This window comes from Moschus berezovskii, chromosome 18, assembly GCF_049115385.1.
Source record: "Moschus berezovskii isolate FMDL1 chromosome 18, NW_MosBer_1.0, whole genome shotgun sequence".
Taxonomy (NCBI): Eukaryota; Metazoa; Chordata; class Mammalia; order Artiodactyla; family Moschidae; genus Moschus; species Moschus berezovskii.
The window spans coordinates 45,725,064-45,742,223 of NC_142477.1; the positions used below are offsets into that span (position 1 = coordinate 45,725,064).

General features: G+C 43.2%; 1 protein-coding gene across 1 annotated transcript; it reads left to right on the forward strand.

Moving 5' to 3' along the window:
- The first annotated feature begins 3,057 nt into the window (after positions 1–3,057).
- LOC129553281 (centrosomal protein of 57 kDa-like) lies at positions 3,058–5,873 on the forward strand. The gene is given in 3 exon segments (XM_088827675.1): positions 3,058–3,435; positions 3,474–4,044; positions 4,047–5,873. Coding segments are annotated over 3 exon segments (1,497 nt in total). The 5' UTR covers positions 3,058–3,390; the 3' UTR covers positions 4,928–5,873.
- The last annotated feature ends 11,287 nt before the right edge of the window (positions 5,874–17,160 follow it).

Below are 17,160 nucleotides of genomic sequence, written 5' to 3' on the forward strand. Positions count from 1 at the left end.
GGAGGAGCCTGGTAGGCTACAGTCCATGGGGTCGCAAAGAGTTGGACACGACTGAGCGACTTCACTTTCACTTTTCGTTTCAGTTCAGTTCAGTCACTCAGTCGTGTCTGACTCTTTGCGACCCCATGAATCACAGCGTGCCAGGCCTCCCTGTCCAACACCAACTCCCGGAGTTCACTCAAATTCATGTCCACAGAGTCGGTGATGCCATCCAGCCATCTCATCCTCTGTCATCCCTGTCTCCTCCCGCCCCCAATCCCTCCCAGCATCAGAGTCTTTTCCAGTGAGTCAACTCTTTGCATGAAGTGGCCAAAGTATTGGAGTTTCAGCCTCAGCATCAGTCCTTCCAATGAACACCCAGGACTGATCTCCTTTAGGATGGACTGGTGGGATCTGCTTGCAGTCCAAGGGGCTCTCAAGAGTCTTCTCCAGCACGGCAGTTCTCACACTGTTGTAGAGACGTGTGTGCCTCTGTCCTCCACTGACTGGGACTCAGTGAGGACCCGGCCCGTATCCTGTCGTCATTACACCCCCAGAGCCTCACTCAGTGCGCAGCAAATACTAGAGGCTTTGTGTTGAATGAATAAGAAATTGGATTATTTGAATAAGCCTTCATTACATGGGCAAAATCTTGCCAATGCAGTCACAGAAGTCCACAGTTAGTACTTGTGGCCTCTTCTGAGTATCTGTAGTCCAACTAGTAACAATATTTCAAATGGTCATTTCTCAGAAGGAATTGTTTTTCTATACCATACAGAAAAGAAAAATTATGCATTGAGTTTTCCTTAAAGCATGGAGGATGGTTAGTTCTTAAAATATATTTGAGGACTTCTCTGGTGGTCCAGTGGTTAGGAATCCACCTGCCAGTGAAGGAGACATGGGATCAATCCCTGATCCAAGAAGTTTCCACGTGCCTCAGGGCAACTCAGCCTAATGCACCACAATTACCGGGCCCATGTGCCACAACTACAGAAGCCTGCATGCCTAGAGCCACGTCCCCAATGCGAGAAGCCACCGCAGTGTGAAGCCTTGCACTGCAACTGGAGAAAGCCCCCCCCACAGGAACTTAGTCAAAAATAAACAAATAAATCTATATGTGTGTGTGTGTGTCACTCAGTTGTATCTGACTCTTTGTAACCCAATGGACTGTAGCCTACCAGGCTCCTCTGTCCATGGAATTCTCCAGGCAAGAATACTGGAGTGGGTAGCCTTCCTGTCTCCAGGAGATCTTCCTGACCCAGGGATTGAATGTGTCTCCCACACTGCAGACAGATTCTTTACTGTCTGAGCCACAAGGGAAGCCTATATATATATTTATTTATTTCACCCACCAGGGAATTTGTAGACTTCAACAAGGGTCAAGGATGGGTGACTGAGAGAGTGAGTATGAGATATTTCAGAAATCTGTGTTCTTTAGAAATCAGACAGAACATCTTTCAGCTGAGACGGCTTTTAGGAGTGCCGGGCTGGGTCTCTTTCAGTGCTGCAGTTTCTGACTTGTGCTCTAACTAAAAGTGTGCCAGCGTTGGGCGTCAGGTATGCCAAAGTAAACAGAGCAGAGAATGCGAATGCAGGAGTAAGTGGAAACTATATGACCCGAGAGCCTCAGGAGGGAATTTCCCTCTCACTGAATCCTTATTCCTGGTTAACACTGTAGTTTCTGTTCCGGACTTAAACTTATAACTTTTCTTTTTTAACATTCATGCTTTCCATATACATAAATAATCCAGATTCAGTCCAATATCATCAGTTTTTTATGATGTTGACATATAGAAATATAATCACTTGCCTAAGATCAGTCAATAAATTGGGAATCAGAGCAGAATAGTAACTCTAATAAAAACAGAATGTCCTCCAGAAAACCTGAAAAAGAACTGTGAGTGATGACTAGTCTTTCTGGGTATTGAAATATATCGTAAATCGACTATCATTAAAAGAGTTATAGTAAGGGCTTCCCTTATGGCTCAGCGGTAAAGAATCTGCCTGCCAATGCAGAAGACTCAGGTTCCATCCCTGGTTCAGGACAATCCCACATGCTGTGTGGCAACTAAGCCCGTGTACCACAACTCCTGAGCCTGTGTTCTAGAGCCCGGGAGCCAAAACTCCTGAGCCCATGTGCCACAGCTACTGAAACACACCTGCCTAGAGCCTGTGCTCCACAGGAGAAGGCACCACAGCTAGAGAGTGGCCCCCACTCTCTTTTCTGCATAGAGAAAAGTCCATGCAGCAACGAAGACCCAGCACAACCAAAAGTAAATAAAACAAAAGAGATTGTAAAGACACAAGACACCAGTGCATAAATCCAGAAAATATAATGTTGTATGAATTTAATACCTAGTAAAGATAGCATTTTACTTCAGGAAAAACTGAATTATTCAATGAAATGTTTGCAGTAACTGGTTCAGTTCAGTTCAGTTGCTCAGTCGTGTCCCACTCTGCGACCCCATGAATCACAGCACGCCAGGCCTCCCTGTCCATCACCAACTCCCGGAGTTCACTCAAACTCATGTCCATCGAGTCGGTGATGCCATCCAGACATCTCCATGTGGAAAAGATAAAGCCAAAGCTTTAGATTCCAGATGTACTATGTATTTAATGTAAATAGTTAAAACATAAAGATATCCAATGGAAATACGAACTTTAAAAAAAATGGAGCAGCAAATGACTTTCTAAGCATGACTCATAAAATAAGACTCAAAAATAAGAAGAATGAAAAATTTTACTGTATAAAGAGTGAAATTTCTTTCACAGAAAAATAAAACTCTGTAAAAGACAAGTGGCATAAAGGTGCATGTGGCGGGGGTGGGGGTTGTGACATTTGTAAGACAACAGACAAAGGGCTATTATGTAAAGAGATCTTGAGTATCAATAAGGAAGAGGCCAGTGACTTAATGGAAAATTTGGCTGTGGATATGAACAGGTAGTTGATAGAAATAAGGCTTATAAACATTACTCAGCATTATTCAACATTTAAAACTACTTAAGCAAAAAGAAAGTAAAGTGAGATACGTTTTTTCACCTATGAAAGTGGCAAAGATCAAAGTGTGTTAGCTAGTATTTATCACCAGTGGTTAGGAGTGTAATTTGGTGCAAAGTCTTAGGACATTAATTTGGTAATACTTATCAATTTAATATGAAGATATTCTTTGACATAAGATTTACACTATCAGAGTTTATTCTACGATACAGACCACAAGTACGCAAAGATGGACGCATAAGAATCTCATCGTAGTGTGGCAGGGTTTCCAGACCCGGCACCAGCACCCTAGCCCCTTCCACCAGGGGTTCGGCTCAGGGTCGCCGCTGGCGGGCGGCCCTCGAATCTTGAAGAACAGCCACGCGAACCCGGAGCGTGCCGGGGCTGCGGAGGTCCCCTGGGCGGGCTGGAAGATGGCGGCAGCATCGGTCTCTGAGACTTCGGCTTCTCAGTTCTCGGCCCACTTGACTTCACATTCCAGAATGTCTGGCTATAGAACATCTTAGCAGAACCATCAAAGTCTAACGGAAGTATGGTTCGCCATTCCTCATCTCCATATGTAGTATATCCACCCGATAAGCCTTTCCTTAACAGTGATATGCGACGCTCCCCAAATAAGCCTACATTTGCCTATCCAGAAAGCAACAGCAGAGCTATATTTTCTGCTCTGAAGAATCTTCAAGATAAAATTCGACGTTTAGAACTTGAAAGGATTCAGGCAGAAGAAAGTGTGAAAACCTTGTCTAAAGAAACAATTGAATATAAGAAAGTATTGGATGAACAGATACAAGAAAGGGAGAATTCAAAGAATGAGGAATCAAAGCACAATCAAGAACTGACATCTCAGTTGTTAGCTGCAGAAAATAAATGTAATCTTTTAGAAAAACAATTGGAATACATGCGGAACATGATAAAGCATGCAGAAATGGAGAGGACATCTGTATTAGAGAAACAGGTATCCCTGGAAAGAGAACGACAACATGATCAAACGCATGTTCAAAACCAACTTGAAAAATTGGACCTTCTTGAACAGGAGTATAACAAGCTTACCACAATGCAGGCCCTTGCAGAAAAAAAATGCAAGAGTTGGAAGCAAAACTCCGTCAGGAAGAACAAGAAAGGAAACGAATGCAAGCTAAGGCAGCCCAGTTGCAGACTGGTCTAGAAGTAAATAGACTTATCTGTGAAGATAAGGCAACTTCATGTGTTCCTAGTACAAAAAGAACTAAAAAAAAGAAGTCAAAACCACCAGAAAAGAAGGGTTCTAGGAACTATTTTGCTGTACAGCCGCATTATCGATTATGCTTGGGTGATATGCCATTTGTAGCTGGAAAGTCCACCAGCCCCAGCCACGCGGTGGTAGCCAACGTTCAGCATGTCTTGCATCTAATGAAGCAGCACAGTAAAGTCTTGTGCAACGATCGAGTAGTCAGCAGTATTCCTTTGGCAAAACAAGCGTCTTCACGAAATGGGAAGAGCAAGAAGTCAGCAACACCTCCCTCCTCTAGCAGTGTTAATGAAGAGCTGTCTGAAGTCCTGCAGACTTTACAAGATGAATTTGGGCAAATGAGCTTTGATCACCAGCAGCTTGCAAAACTTATCCAAGAATCACCAACTGTTGAACTGAAAGACAACCTAGAGTGTGAACTGGAGGCATTAGTGGGAAGGATGGAGGCAAAGGCCAATCAAATAACTAAAGTTCGAAAATATCAAGCCCAGTTGGAGAAACAAAAGTTGGAGAAGCAGAAGAAGGAATTAAAAGCCACCAAAAAGACTCTTGATGAGGAAGGAAACAGCAGCAGCCGTTCTACAACCACGGGGACCACAAATAAGAAGGACTTTGCCAAACCGAGACCTGGAGAAAAAAGCAGGAAAAATCTTCAGTTATTGAAAGATATGCAATCCATACAGAATTCATTACAAAGCAATAGTTTGTGTTGGGATTACTGACTGGTACCAGGTCATAAATTTTATTCACATAATTTGTACCTCATCAATCAGATATTGACTTTCCAGGTCTCATACTCTTATGTTGGAATTAATTAATAGCAGGCATTTAGGGACCCAAGCTTCATTACACAGGCTTCTTGTGCCACATATCACAACTAAATGTTAAGCCATCTAAACAGAAACTGGGGGTAGTTTTTAAAGGCCAAGAAGCCACACATACTCTGTTTCTTTGTTTGAGATGAATTTGCTGTACTGAGATATTGCACTTTGTAAACAAATTACCAATTTTTTACTTGTGGGTGTGATTTTTTTTAATAGTTATATAAGTAAAATTAGGTTTAAATTATCGAAGTATGAGGCTATCCCATAGGCAGGGTGTATTTGAAAAGTCTCATTTTTAAATGTTCCCTGGCATGAATCACCTGCTTTTGCTTTTCAATACAACCATTAAATATGCTCCATTTCGACTACTGATGGAGATTTTCTATATTTAAATATTTATACATATTTAAGAGGATTGCTTTATTTTGCTTTTTGACATTACAGACATTGGTCACTATTAAATACACTTGCATTGATGTTAATTCACCATTACAATTTTTAAAGATGCATTCATTTTAAATCAGTTAAATGTGAAAATCACAAAAGCATTTTTAAAACTATAAACAAATTGTTAATGACGTAAATGAGGTTTTGGAATGAAGAGAGAAAGGGAGGTGTTGTAAAGTATATACATATGTATTTTTAGATAATACTTGTTTGTAATCATGCTATTCATTTCGAGGCATTATGGTTTTTAATCTTAAAATCCCTTGATTTAATTTTGTGTACAGTATGAGTGCAGTATTAACTGTACACATGTGACTGTCGTCGTTAATAATGTGAATCATAGTTTTGAATAGTTCAAGACATGTTAACTTTATAAATTTGCCACTGAAATCAATAAAGCAGCTTTTTTAAGGAAAAAAAAAAAAGAATCTCATCGTAGCATTTTTAATAGCAAAATATTAAAGACAACCTGCACGCCTATCAGTCATATCAATAGGGTATTAGAAAAATAAATTATGGCACACCACACAATGGACTACTGCAACAGTAAAGATAACGTATTGTAAGAAAAGACTTCGGGTCTGTAAGTGAAAGGAAAAAACCCTGCAAAGCAGTGGAAAATAGTCTTTCCTGTTTGCTTTGGCAAACTGATGCTCAACCCCATCGCACATTTAATTACAGAGTGTAAATCATGAAGCCACCTAACACTTAAGAGGACTTAGCCTGGTGCTCCTAAAAGCCATTTAAACTGCAAGATGTTTTATACTGTTTCTAAAGAATGCAGATTTCTGTGATAACACATATGCCCTTGGCCTAGGCTTCAAGAATATTATATATCTACATCTATAATATCTAGTATGTGTATGAATGAAATACAGATGCATGCAGACATTTTCACATGCATAGAAAATTTCTGGAATGAGGAGGGCCAAGTTCTTCCTAGTGGTTGCTTCTGAGGAAGGTGAATGTCTACGATGGTAGAGAAATCTACTTTTCATTGTATGTACTTTTTTATGGTTTGAGTTTTTACTAATTATATTTGTTTTTTTTTTTTTTAGTTTATTTTAAATCTTACTTATTTTTGGCTGTGCTGCACAGCATGTGGGATCTTAGCTTCCCAACCAGGGGTTGAACCCATACCCTCTGCTGTTGAAGCAAGGAGTCTTAACTACTGGACCAGTGGTTATATATTATATATATATATAATATATATATTTTTTAAATTGCTGAGCAACATTAGCACAAACTTAGTTTGCTGAAGACAACATCTGTTTATTGGCTCACAGTTTCCATGGGTCAGGAGTCAGGTATGACTTCCTACCTGGATCTTCTGCTCAGCTTCTGCCTCCCATCAATATGTGAGCAGGGGCCGTACTTCCTCCTGAGGCTGCACTTCCTTTCCACATTCACGTGGTAGTTGGCTCATTTCCTCATGGTTGTTACACTCCTTGTGGCTGGCTTCTTCAAGGCCAATAAGAGGGTCTGATCTCTAGATTCTCTTTTAAAGAGCTCACCTCATTAGGTGAGGTCCATCTAGAAGAATCTCCCTTTTGATTCACTTAAAGTTAGTTTTAGGGACTGCACATCTGCAAAGTTTCTTTGTCTTTGCCATAGTTGACTAGAAGCAAATGACAGGATTCCAGAAAGCCAGAGTCACTGGAGTCTTAGAATTCTGTCGAACACACCAAGATTACCAACTATAAAACCATTATCACCACCACAGCAATATCTAATCCTTGTTCAGTTGCTAAGTCATGTCTGTCTCTTTATGACCCCATGGACTGCAGGACTCCAGGCTTCCCAGTCCTTTATTATCTCCCAGAGCTTGCTCAAACTCATGTCCATCAAGCTGGTGATGCCATCCAACCATCTTATCCTCTGTAATTCTTCTCCTTTTGCCTTTCCCAGAATCAGGGTCTTTTCCAATGAGCTGGCTCTTCGCATCAGGTGGCCAAAGAATTGGAGCTTCAGCTTCAGCATCAGTCCTTTCAATGAACATTCAGGGTTGACTTCCTTTAAGATTGACTGGTTGGATCTCTTTGCTGTCCAAGGGACTCTGAAGAGTCTTCTCCAGCACCACAAATCGAAAGCATCAATTTTTCGGTGCTCAGCCCTCTTTATGGTCCAACTCTCACATTCGTACGTAACTACTGGAAAAAAATCATAGCTTTGACTATACGAATCTTTGTTGGCAAAGTGGTATCTCTGCTTTTTATTATTCTGTCTAAGTTTGTCATAGCTTTCCTTCCAAGGAGCAAGTGTCTTTTAATTTCGTGGCTGCAGTCACTGTTTGCAGTGATTTTGGAGCCCAAGAAAATAAAATCTGCTGCTGTTTCCACTTTTTGCCCATCTATTTGCCATGAAGTGATGGGACTGGATGCCATGATCTTAGTTTCATGAATGTTGAGTTTTAAGTCAGCTTCTGCACTCTCCTCTCACTTTCATCAAGAGGCCCTTTATTTTCTCTTCACTTTCTACCGTTAGAGTGGTAGCATCTGTGTATCTGAAGTTGTTGCTATTTCTCCTGACAGTCACAATACCAGCTTGGGATTCATGCAGTCTGGCATTTTGCATGATGTACTCTGCATATACGTTAAATAAGCAGAATGACAATATACAGACTTGACATACTCCTTTCCCAATTTTGAACCAGTTTGTTCTTCCATATCCGTTCTAATTATTGTTTCTTGACCTGAATACAGGTTTCTCAGGAAGCAGGTAAGGTAGTCTAGTATTCCCATCTGTTTAAGAATTTTCTATAGTTTGTTGTGATCCAAACAGTCAAAGGCTTTAGCATAGTCAGTGAAGCAGAAATAGACGTTTTTCTGGAATTCCCTTGCCTTTTCTGTGAAGGAACAGGTGTTGGCAATTTGCTCTCTGGTTCCTCTGCCTTTTCTGAATCCAGCTTGTACATCTGGAAGTTCTCAGTTCATGTACTGCTGAAGCTTAGCTTGAAAAATTTGGAGCCTTATCTTGCTAGCATGTGAAATGAGTGAAATTGTGCAGTAGTTTGAACATTCTTTGGCATTGCTTTTCTTTGGAATTGGAATGAAAACTGACATTTTCTAGTCCTGTGGCCACTGCTAATCTAATCCTCATTTAGAGCTTATTTCACAGTGGGCACAGTTCCAAACACTTTGCACATACTAGGTCCCCTAAATAATTAGCGTCATCCCTATGAAGCAGGGACTCTTATTACCTCCACTTTACAGATAAGGAAACAGGCATGAGGTTAAGTAATTTACCCAAGGTTGAGAGTAGTAAATATTGGAGCTAGCATTGGAACCCAGGCATTCAATGTTTAGAGTTCTGTGTTCCTTACTACACCATGTATACATTTTTTCAAATGTCGTTATTTAGTCACTCAATCGTGTCCAACACTTTGCGACCCCATCAACTGTAGCCCACCAGGCTCTTCTATCCATGGGATGTTCCAGGCAAGAATACTGGAGTGAGCTGCCATTTTCAACTCAGGGATCGAACCTGAGTCTCCTGCACTGGCAGACAGATTCTTTACCACTGAGCTACCCGGGAAGTCCCACATTTTTCAAATACAATGGTAAAAAATATTTTTGGGTTGAGGCTGCATAACAAATATGCCAACGCTGGTGGCTTAAACAACCACAGTATTGGGGAACTCCCTGGTGGAATTCATGCTTCCAGCTGCAAGGGGCACAGGTCGGATTCCTGGCTGGGGTACTAAGATTCCTATAGGTAGTATGGAGCTGCAAAACAAATAAACAAAAGCCCACCCCAGCATTTTGTTTGTTCCTTAATCTGCATTTCAGGAAAAGGATGGCTGATATCTGCTCCACTCGGCATAGTCTGGAGAAATTTGGAGGCTGGGAGCCTGAGTGCTCCAGAGGGCTCGCTCCTGTTACGTGGCAGCTGAGGCTGGCTGTCAGCTGGGGACCTGGCTGCTGTCTGCATGGGCCTCTCCACGTGACTGTCTTGTCTTTCCCACAGCCTGGAGGCTGGCTTCCAAGGCAAGTATCCCACGAGTGAGAGACTGAACCGGATGGAAGCTGTATAGCCTTTTACGACTTGTCTGCAGGTTCGTTTTCACTGCATTCCATTAGCTGGGGCAGCCACGAAGTTCTACACAGGATGAAAGAAGCAGAAACAGACTGTCCCTCTCAATGGAAAGTGGGAAGGTTCCGGAAGAGCATGAAAACCTGAGATATTGCTGTCAACTGCCTCTAACAGGGAGATTAATGTATTCCTCTGTCTCATAGCTAGCTTGTACCCAAACCATCCCAATAATTTAGTAATTCTTTAAAAGCATCAAAAAGACCCCACAATTTTAAATAATAAAAACATCAAAGTAATGTCCATCTTTCTTTTTCCTGTGTTTGGACTCCTCAATCATCTTTCCCCTTACGTCTTCCTTAGGGTGGAGAACAGAAGAAATTTTAAGCTCCCATCAGGTCTTTGGTGCTGACTTTGAAACTTTTAATTACATTTTCCTTCTTTTTGGGTTGACATTTCAGGAAGGAACCTTGAGTTACAGCCAAGACATGTCAATGCTTATCTACTAAGAAAACAGTGGAAGGTGAAACAGATAAAACCATTCAATCAACAAAAATGTACAGGCATGCCTTGGAGATACTGAGGGTTTGGTTCCAGACTCTACAATAGAGCAAATATAACAATAGAGTGAGTCAAGCCAATTCTTTGGTTTCCTGGTGCATATAAAAGTTATGTTTAAACTATACTATAGTCTGCTAAGTGTGCAATAGCATTATATCTAGAAAAACAATGTGCATACCTTAATTTTGAAATACTTTGTTGCTAAAAAATGCTAACCATCATCGGAGCATTCAGGGAGTTGTAGTAACAACAAAGATCACTGATCACAGGCCACCATAACATATAATGATGAAAAAGTTTGAAATATTGCAAAAATTACCAAAATGTGACATGGAGACACAGAGTGAGCAAATGCTGGTGGGAAAATGTCACCAAGTGACCTGCTCAATGCAGGGCTGCCATGAACCTTCCATTTGTAAAAATACACAATCTGTACTGAGTCCCAACGCTAAGTTGGTCACGGCTCTAGGGAAAAAGGGAGAGATGCAGACCGTGTCTTTGCCCTCAAGGAGTCCTTGATGGTAGAGGGAGAGAGAAAGAAAACCAACAGTTTCAATGTTAATTCCCAGGATAGGCTCCATCCTATTCTGTTCCTTGGGGCAAGACCTTGGTTACTCTGAAGTGGGGAAAATCAAAACCACCAGCCTTTCAGGGCTTGATGATCTTTGTCCTGTCCGGAATGGATGCTTCAGAGGACCCAGGTCCTCAAAAAGGAGGCTGTTGCCTTGGTAATGTAGTCCCCAAAGTGCGTGCAAGGCCCAGCCAGATGCTGAAACTAACTCTATGGGATGGTGTGGGATATGTTGAATCACCAAGAGACACTCAAGGACAACTCTCAGCCATGACACAACTACTACTATTAAGTCATTTGGATCTAACCAAATAACAGGAACTGTTTGGTGTTTCTTTTGGCCTAGCGGTATGTTTAAAAAATTACTGCAACATTAAGAACATCAACTGTAAGCCAAGAAAGTCTGGGGACCTTGAGTACCTCATCTGTCAATTTTTCTGAGACTTCCTGATATTTTTGTGCACAGTGAACACATATCCTTTGAGCCATTCTTTTTCAGGGGCAAGCAAGGACTTTTCCCTGGACCTTGGGAGGGCATCCTCAGGTGGGCATCGTTTCCCACCCCAGCAGCCTTCTCCCCTCAGCTCTGCCATTTCAGTGTCCTCCACCCAGGTGATGTCATCTCCGGATGGAAATAATCAACTCTCTCACCAGTGCCTTGCGACTTGCAGAGTCTGCATGCCTATCGTTTCCCTCTCTGTCCAGTTACTGTTGCCCAGCGAAAGGTAAGTGTGAGGGAGAAACTGTGCAGGGTTATGGTAGGTTCAGAACCATTAATTCCCATGTGAACTTCTGGTGAGACGAGAAAATCCTATCCCTTTCACCGACATATCTTTGAACTGGTTTCTTGTTAATTAATATCCGGGGACTACTATACTAAGGGCTTCCCTGGTGGTTCAGACGGTAAAGCAGCCGCCTGCATTGTGGGAGAGCTGGGTTGGATCCTTGGGTCAGGAAGATCCCCTGGAAAATGAAATGGCAATCCACTCCAGTATACTTGCCTGGAGAATCCCATGGACAGAGAAGCATGGGGACACACAGAGTCGGACACGACTGAACCAATTCACTTTCTTTTCATTTTCACTATACTAAAAGGTAGTGGTCGCCTTGCCCAGTATCCTGCATTGATTATAAATGGTGCGTATCCAGATCTAGATTATCTTTTGTTCTTTTTGGCCACACCCTGTGGCATGTGGGATCTTAGTTCCCCCACCAGGGATTGAACCCGCACTCCCTGCGTTGGTTCAGTGTGCAAGGCAGAGTCTTAACCACTGCACCACCAGGAAGTCCCCAGATCTGTGTAATTACAAGGCTTCTCGTCTAGCCTTTGTAGTGGTGGTGGGTGGGGGAGGGCTTAAGCAGCTGAATAAGGATAGGAGAGCATAGTGTAATAACCACGAAACAGAAGAAGGCAGAACGCTTCACTGAAGTGGAGGCCTTGCTCGACCTTGGAGGCTGGGTTGAGAGGACTTAAAATGATTTACCGACAGGACATAGGGCTTCCCAGGTGACACAGTGGTAAAGAATTTGCCTGCCCATGCAGGATGACGCAAGATAATATGGGTTCTGATCCCTGGGTCCGGAAGGTCCCCTGGAGGAGGGCATGGCAACCCACTCCAGTATTCTTGCTTGGAGAATCCCATGGACAGAGGAGCCTGGTGGGCTACAGTCCAAGGGGTGGCACAGAGTTGGACACAACTAAGCATACACACGCAGGCACCTACTCGCACCTACAGGACACAATTGAGGTGAGTCTTGAAGGGAGAGTAAGAGTTACTCTGACACTTAAGTGGGGAAGGAAAAGGAAGAAAAAGTGCACAAAGGTGACTGGAGCACGGTTCATTCTAGGCACTGCAGAGAATCCAGTGGTCCATGCAGAGAGCTCAGACCTGAACCACAGGGCTGCAATCAACTGGGGAGGGACCACATCCCTGGTCTGCTTAAGGTAGGGGTCATTTTGCTTACATAGTATTTCTAGTGTTTTATTCTTAGATTATGAGTAGCCAGATTCAGAGGCAAGTGGCACTGAGTACATAGGCTTCTTCCTGCTGCAATGCCTCTACCTCCGAAGTTCTTCATGGAAAGGCCACGTGATTATGTGACAGCTGTTAAAACATAGGTGCTCTTGGATCGAGCTCCTAGTTAAGAGACTCCAAGAGAAAAAGGCAAAGCTGATTATGCCAACTTCAGGCTTAAACATTTCAATGCTTCCACGTTGCCCTCAGGATAAATTCCAGCTCCTTAACAGGTAAACAAGGTTTTCAGCTGACTGCCATCAACCCTCACCACCCTCCCACCTCAAACACCCTGCTCCAGCAATGCTGAAATTATCTACAATCTGCAGTCTCTCCAGGCTTTTGTGAACACTGTTTCCTCGGGCTTTGGGGATCTTCCACCCCTCTCTCATCACCTCACTCTCACCTTCACTGGGGCCTTCCTGCTTTTTTTTAGTTTCAGGGAACTCCCCTTTCTTCCCTAGTGGGACAAAAGAGGCCCTGAGCTTGCTCACAGCAGCACTTACCATGCTGCACCGAAATGTCCTGTCTCCTGCATCCCCCGCTACTAGCCTTGCTGTTCTTTTAATATAGAGATAGTGTCATTTTCACCATTAGAAGATTAGCTTTTAATGCAAGGCCTGCAATACAGCAGGGACACATTAAACATTTGTTCCACGGCTGACTGAACCAGTGTTATGTGAGGGCTGGTACAGTGTTCATTTTCACCCAGAAGAATGATGAATGTTTAACTGGCCAAGACTTTTATGAATTAAACAGTTTTTTTTTCACAGAGAATAGAGAAAGCGTTTGTATGAAGATTTGGTAGTTCTACATGGAAAAAATAAAGAGAAATAACAATCAGAGGTGTTACTAGCTGGGGGGAAAAAGGACATTATTATCCCTAGGTTAAATTTAACTCAGACAAGGCAAGTTGGAGGTCATTTCCCCCAGAAACTGAGGATACCCATGACTAGGACAGGAGATGAGGAGTATGGAAAGTAAGAGCAGGGTTTCCCTGGTGGCTCAGGGTAAAGAATCTACCTGCCAGTGCAGGAGACACAGATGTGATCCCTGGTCCAGGAAGATCCCAAATGCCATGGAGCAGCTAAGCTTATGGGCCACAACTCTCAAGCCTGTGCTCTAGAGCCCAGGAGCCACAACTACTAAAGCCTTAGTGCCTACAGCCTGTGCTCCACAAGAGAAGCCACTGCAATGAGAAGCCTGCGTACTGCAACTAGAGAGTAGCCCCCTGATCGCTGCAACTAGAGAAAAGCCCACACAGCAAGGAAGACCCAGCACAGCCAAAACATAATAAATAATGAGATGCGGAATTAAAAAAAAAAAAAAGAGCAGAAAGGGGGTCTTGGAAAACACCTGGCCTGTCGCTGATTTTTTAAAAGGACAAATGACTTGTTCAAAGACACCATGGCTCGGTTCAAAGGGCAAGCAGAATAATGGCCCCGAAGATCTCTACGTCCTAATCCCTGGAACCTGTGAGTGTTACCTTAGGCAGCAAAAGAGACTTCATAATGTGATGAAGAACCTTGGTGAGGAGCTTAGCCTGGATTATTTAGATAGATGCAATCTAATCCCTTGGGCCCTTAGATCGGAGAATCTTCCGCAGCTGTGGTCAGAGGGAGACATGACCATGGACGGAGGAGCAGAGAGGTGCAACGTGTAAAGGAACCTGACCTGTCATTGCTGGCTTTGAAGACAGGTGGCGCCACGAGCCAAGGAGTGCAGGTGGCGTCTAGAAGCTGAAGGAGGCAAGCGAGCTGCTCCTCCCTTGGAGCCTCCAGGTGGAAGGCATCCAAGCCAATGTCTGGGTTGCAGCCCAGTGAGACCATATGGGGTTTCTGACATACACAATTGTAAAGTAATACATTTGTCTGTTTTAAGCCACTGAGTTAACGGTAATTTGTTATAGCAGCAAGAGAAAAGTAATACAGGCTACACATATCATAAGCAGGCCAGACAGGCAAGCTTTCCATCTCTACTTTCTTCTCACTCTTCTGTAATATATTACCCTTTCAGAGATCTTTGGGGTTATTTAATCCCATATCACTAGGGTTGATCTGTCAAGATAGGAACATACGGTTTGCAGAGTGGTTTGCTCTGTTTCACACGCTAGAAATGGCAGAGCCATAACTCACCTGGGGATCCATAAGTGGTTAAGACTCTGAACTCCCAATGAAAGGGGCCTGGGTTCAATCCCTGGTCAGGGAACTAGATTCCACATGCTACAACTAAGAGTTTGCATGCCACAACTTAAAAAAAAAGACATGGCATAGCTGAATTAATTAATTAAAATACATTTTAAAAAAGAAATGTGGCAGAGCCCTTCCCAGAAGGATTGGCCTGGGACTTATGCAACACTTTGTGAGGCCATATTGACCAAGAGCAGCCCTGTGCCAATCTGTTTAGAATCTAGAGAAACGACACAGTATTTGCTGGCCATGGGACAGGCCTAACACTGAGAGACTATTGTTATCAACTGGGCAAACAGCCATGGAGGTCCAGGAAGAGGGAACTATGGTATTTGCACATGGCTTTCCAAAAGCAGGGCGTCTGCAGCATGCATTGTGGTCCTGATAGGACTTCTTATGAATGCTTTATATCACCCCTGTGTATGGTCTGTTACATAACCCTTATACCACACTTTACACTTTATCATCACCTAGATATTTATGGAAATTTCCTCTGACTTCCACTTCACGAGCATGGTGTCAATACTGCTGATCTGAGAACCTGGACAGTGCTTAAATTAAGTCACATGACTACTGAATGAGTAGGGACATGTGAATTCAGATGGGCGCCTTCTTGGTGAGCTCACACAGATGTCTGAAGAAGACTGCAGTGTTAGGGCCCTTATCTGACATTTCTCGCCTATTCAGCCTTGGAGCTGCTGGGATTTGAATGCTATCCAGACCTTGAAGCAGCATTAATTGGTGCTGCTGGGTATGTAAACTAAATAACTCCTTGAAAGGTCAGTCAAAAGGGTAAAATGCTTCAGAAACCCTTTGGTTATTATCATGATTCCTGGGAAGTAAAAAAATGCCAAGGGAGTCGTAAATACCTTGGATTTACGCAAAGTGCAAAGTAACTGTGGAGACTGATTATTAACAAGAGTTTCTCAGATCAGTGGAATGCTTTGAGCCTGACTTGTGGTTGCATCTAACACGGACAGATATTCTGAGCCTTGGTTTGTCCAGTACAATATTTTGGGAAAAAAATTGTTCGGCAGTGAGAAAAGTACTAAGTACCCAGTGGAAGTTAGCGGGCATGAACTGTAGTAGGCCAAGTCAGCATGGTTCCATACTTTAAAGATGTTTGATCTTAAGGAGAAAGAACTGGGGAAAGCAGACTAAGGATTATTCTGGGTTGACTAACTGGATAGTATACAAGGAAGTCTGGAGTATTAGGGTGTTGAAATAGTAACTTACAGCATTGCACAGGTAGGAGCCAGGACAGAATTAAATGTACCCAGCAGCTACATGCTCCAGAGTATTCTGGCCTGGAGAATTCATGGACTGTACAGTCCATGGGGGTCACAAAGAGTCGGACATGACTGAGTGACTTTCACTTCACTTTCAGCAGCAGGCTAGTGGACCTGCTGATAAAGGAAAGTTAAGAAAAAATTAAAGGTATCACTAAAGAGAAGGGAGGGGAGGAAAATGAAGTTAAAGAAACAGGATGGGTCTGGAGTAGTGGCTCTTAAAGGATGGTTCCTGAACAGCAAGAGCTGCTGGGAACTTTCTGGAAATGCAAATTCTGGGGTGGGTCTCAAGCAGTCCCTGTTTTAATAAGCGTCATAGGTGATCCTGTTGTATGTTAGAGAACAACTGGTCTAGAAAAAGGAAACAAAGTTGGAGATCTCAGAGATGCACAGTGTCCCTGAAAAAGAGGCACGGAGGCCTGTTGTCCTGGCGGACGGCTGATGTGATGTGGTGATGAGCGTCAGTGGCACAGAAGAGGAGACACTGAAGTCTAGCTTTCTGGGTCATCTGAAGACTGAGGATAAAATCACGGTTAAAACAAAAGGAAAACAGTGATCCAGTTGCTCATATCATCCAAGAAGGTGAAGCCTGAGTCTTAAGAAGGCAGTTTGAGTGGGTGAGGAGGATTTGGAGCAAATGACATAATGAGGTATCAAATGAAGCAGACTGAGAATTGTGATGGATAAAGCTTAGCTGTGACTAGTGAGCGTGTACCAGAACGGCCCCCATTCCTCTCCTCTTCAGTTGGGAAAACGGGAAAAAACTAAGTAATTGTTCCACCAGCCAGCAGAGAAAGAGCCAAGAAGTACGTGCCTGATTGGGAAGAGGCTGCCTGGGAGAAGAGAGGTCTAAGTTAAAGAAGGGAAGTGAGGATAAATGGGAGTTTTAACCCGTACACTACAGGGGCTCTTGCTGCTGCTGCTAAGTCGCTTCAGTCGTGTCCGATTCTGTGCGACCCCATAGGCGGCAGCCCACCAGGCTCCCCTGTCCCTGGGATTCTCCAGGCAAGAACACTGGAGTGGGTTGCCA